The sequence below is a fragment of the Penaeus monodon genome, chromosome 28 (genome assembly GCF_015228065.2).
Source record: "Penaeus monodon isolate SGIC_2016 chromosome 28, NSTDA_Pmon_1, whole genome shotgun sequence".
NCBI lineage: Eukaryota > Metazoa > Arthropoda > Malacostraca > Decapoda > Penaeidae > Penaeus > Penaeus monodon.
In genome coordinates this window covers 14,732,984-14,734,963 of record NC_051413.1, presented here as the reverse complement: position 1 = coordinate 14,734,963, position 1,980 = coordinate 14,732,984, and the positions used below count along the sequence as shown (strand labels likewise).

Below are 1,980 nucleotides of genomic sequence, written 5' to 3'. Positions count from 1 at the left end.
GGCAGCAAGTCCAGAGTTTGGATCTTAAACCCTTTTGTCTTTTTCATCAGATGTTGACCTCAACACCGAGGACTTCTCGGGCCTTTTCCGCTTATCTCCTCCTACTCGCCGAAGACGGAGCATAGGGAGAGGCCTTCGGATGGGTCTGTTCCTTCGGGATTGGTCTGTTTCCTCGGGTCTGGGTTGTTCCTCTGGTATTGATTTGTTCCTTTGGGACTAAACTATTCCTCCGGGATTGGTCTGCTCCACCGGAATTGGTCATTTCCTCCGGAGTTGGTCTGTTCCTTCGGGATGGGTCTGTTCCTCCGGGATTGGTCTGCTCCTCCGGAGTTGGTCTGTTCCTCCGGGATTGGTCTGCTCCTCCGGAGTTGGTCTTTTCCCTCCGGGGGATTGGTCTGTTCCTCCGGGATTGGTCTCCCTCCCCCGGGAGTTGGTCTGTTCCTCCGGATTGGTCTGCTCCCCCGGGGATTGGTCTGTTCCTCCGGAGTTGGTTTTCCTCCGGGATTGGTCTGCCCCCCTCCGGGAGTTGGTCTGTTCCTCCGGGGATGGGTCTGCTCCTCCGGGTTGGTCTGTTCCTCCGGGGATAGGTCTGCTCCTCCGGAGTTGGTCTGTTCCTCCGGGATTGGTCTGTTCCATCGGGATTGGTCATTTCCTCCGGGTTGGGTCTTTTTCCCCCGGGGATGGGTCTGCTCCTCCGGAGTTGGTCTGTTCCTCCGGGATAGGTCTGCTCCTCCGGAGTTGGTCTGTTCCATCGGGATTGGTCATTTCCTCCGGATTTTGGTCCTGTTCCTCCGGGAAGGTTGGCTCCCCCGTTGGTCTGTTCCTCGGGGATAGGTCTGTTCCCCCGGGGTTTGGGTCTGTTCCATCGGTTGTCTTTCCCCGGATTTGGTCTTTTTCCTCCGGGATAGGTCTGCTCCTCCGGAGTTGGTCTGTTCCTCCGGGATTGGTCTGTTCCTCCGGGATGGTCTGCTCTCGGATTTGTCTGTTCCTCTCCCGGGATTGGTCTGTTCCTCCGGTATTGGTCTGCTCCTCCGGAGTTGGTCTGTTCCTCCGGGATTGGTCTGTTCCTCCGGGGATTGGTCTGCTCCTCCGGTTTGGTCTGTTCCTCCGGTGTTGGTCTGTTCCTCCGGGATTGGTCTGTTCCTCCGGGATTGGTCTGTTCCCCCGGGGATTGTCTTTTCCCTCCGGGATTGGTCTGTTCCTCCGGGGGGGTCTGTTCTTTCGGATTGATCTACTCCTGAGGATGAGTCTTTTTTGGGGGATTGTTTTTTTCCTTCGGGATTGATCTCTTCCTCCGGGATTGGTCTGTTCTTCCGGGATTGGTCTATTCCTCTGGAATGAGTCTGTTCCTTCGGGGTGGTTCTGTTCCTCCGTGACTGGTCTGTTATTCCCGGATTGAGTCTGTTCCTTTAGGATTGGTCTGTTCCTTCGGGATTACTCTGTTCCTCCAGGATGAGTCTGTTCCTCAGGGATGCATCTGTTCCTTCGGGATGGGTCTGTTCCTTCGGGATGGGTCTGTTCCTTCGGGATTGGTCTGTTCCTTCGGGATTGTCTGTTTCCTTGGGGATTGTCGTTTCCTCCCGGGATTGTCTGTTTCTTCGGGATTGTCTATTCCTTCGGGCTGGGTCTGTTCCTCCGGGATTGGTCTGTTCCTTCAGGCTTGGTCTGTTCCTCCGGGATTGGTCTGTTCCTTCGGGATTGGTCTGTCCTGACGCCGGGAAGCCCGGGATGCTGTTTCTCCCGAGGAGACGCATTAGGATCATGCTGCTTAGGGCGAGCGGCAAAATCTGGCCACTCAATTTGATGTTATAATCAGAGGGGTATGTCAAAAAGAAAGAAAGGGGGAAGCAGAGAACAAGAACATAAAAGAAAACAAATTCAGTTGGTGATTTTTATTTTTTTAGAGTAGTCCTTCAAGTCCAGCTGACGGACAGCTCCGCCGATTGATAAGGTCAATTGCATCCCAGGGTGACGACGCTG

General features: G+C 54.6%; 1 protein-coding gene across 1 annotated transcript; it reads right to left on the bottom strand.

Annotated features, from left to right (window-relative positions):
* Positions 1–91: 91 nt before the first annotated feature.
* Positions 92–1,763, bottom strand: LOC119591060 (sporozoite surface protein 2-like). The gene is made up of 2 exons (XM_037939787.1): positions 1,439–1,763; positions 92–1,218 (listed from the first exon to the last, which is right to left on the bottom strand). Exons 1-2 carry the CDS (start codon positions 1,761–1,763, stop codon positions 92–94), a joined length of 1,452 nt encoding a protein of 483 aa, XP_037795715.1.
* Positions 1,764–1,980: the final 217 nt, after the last annotated feature.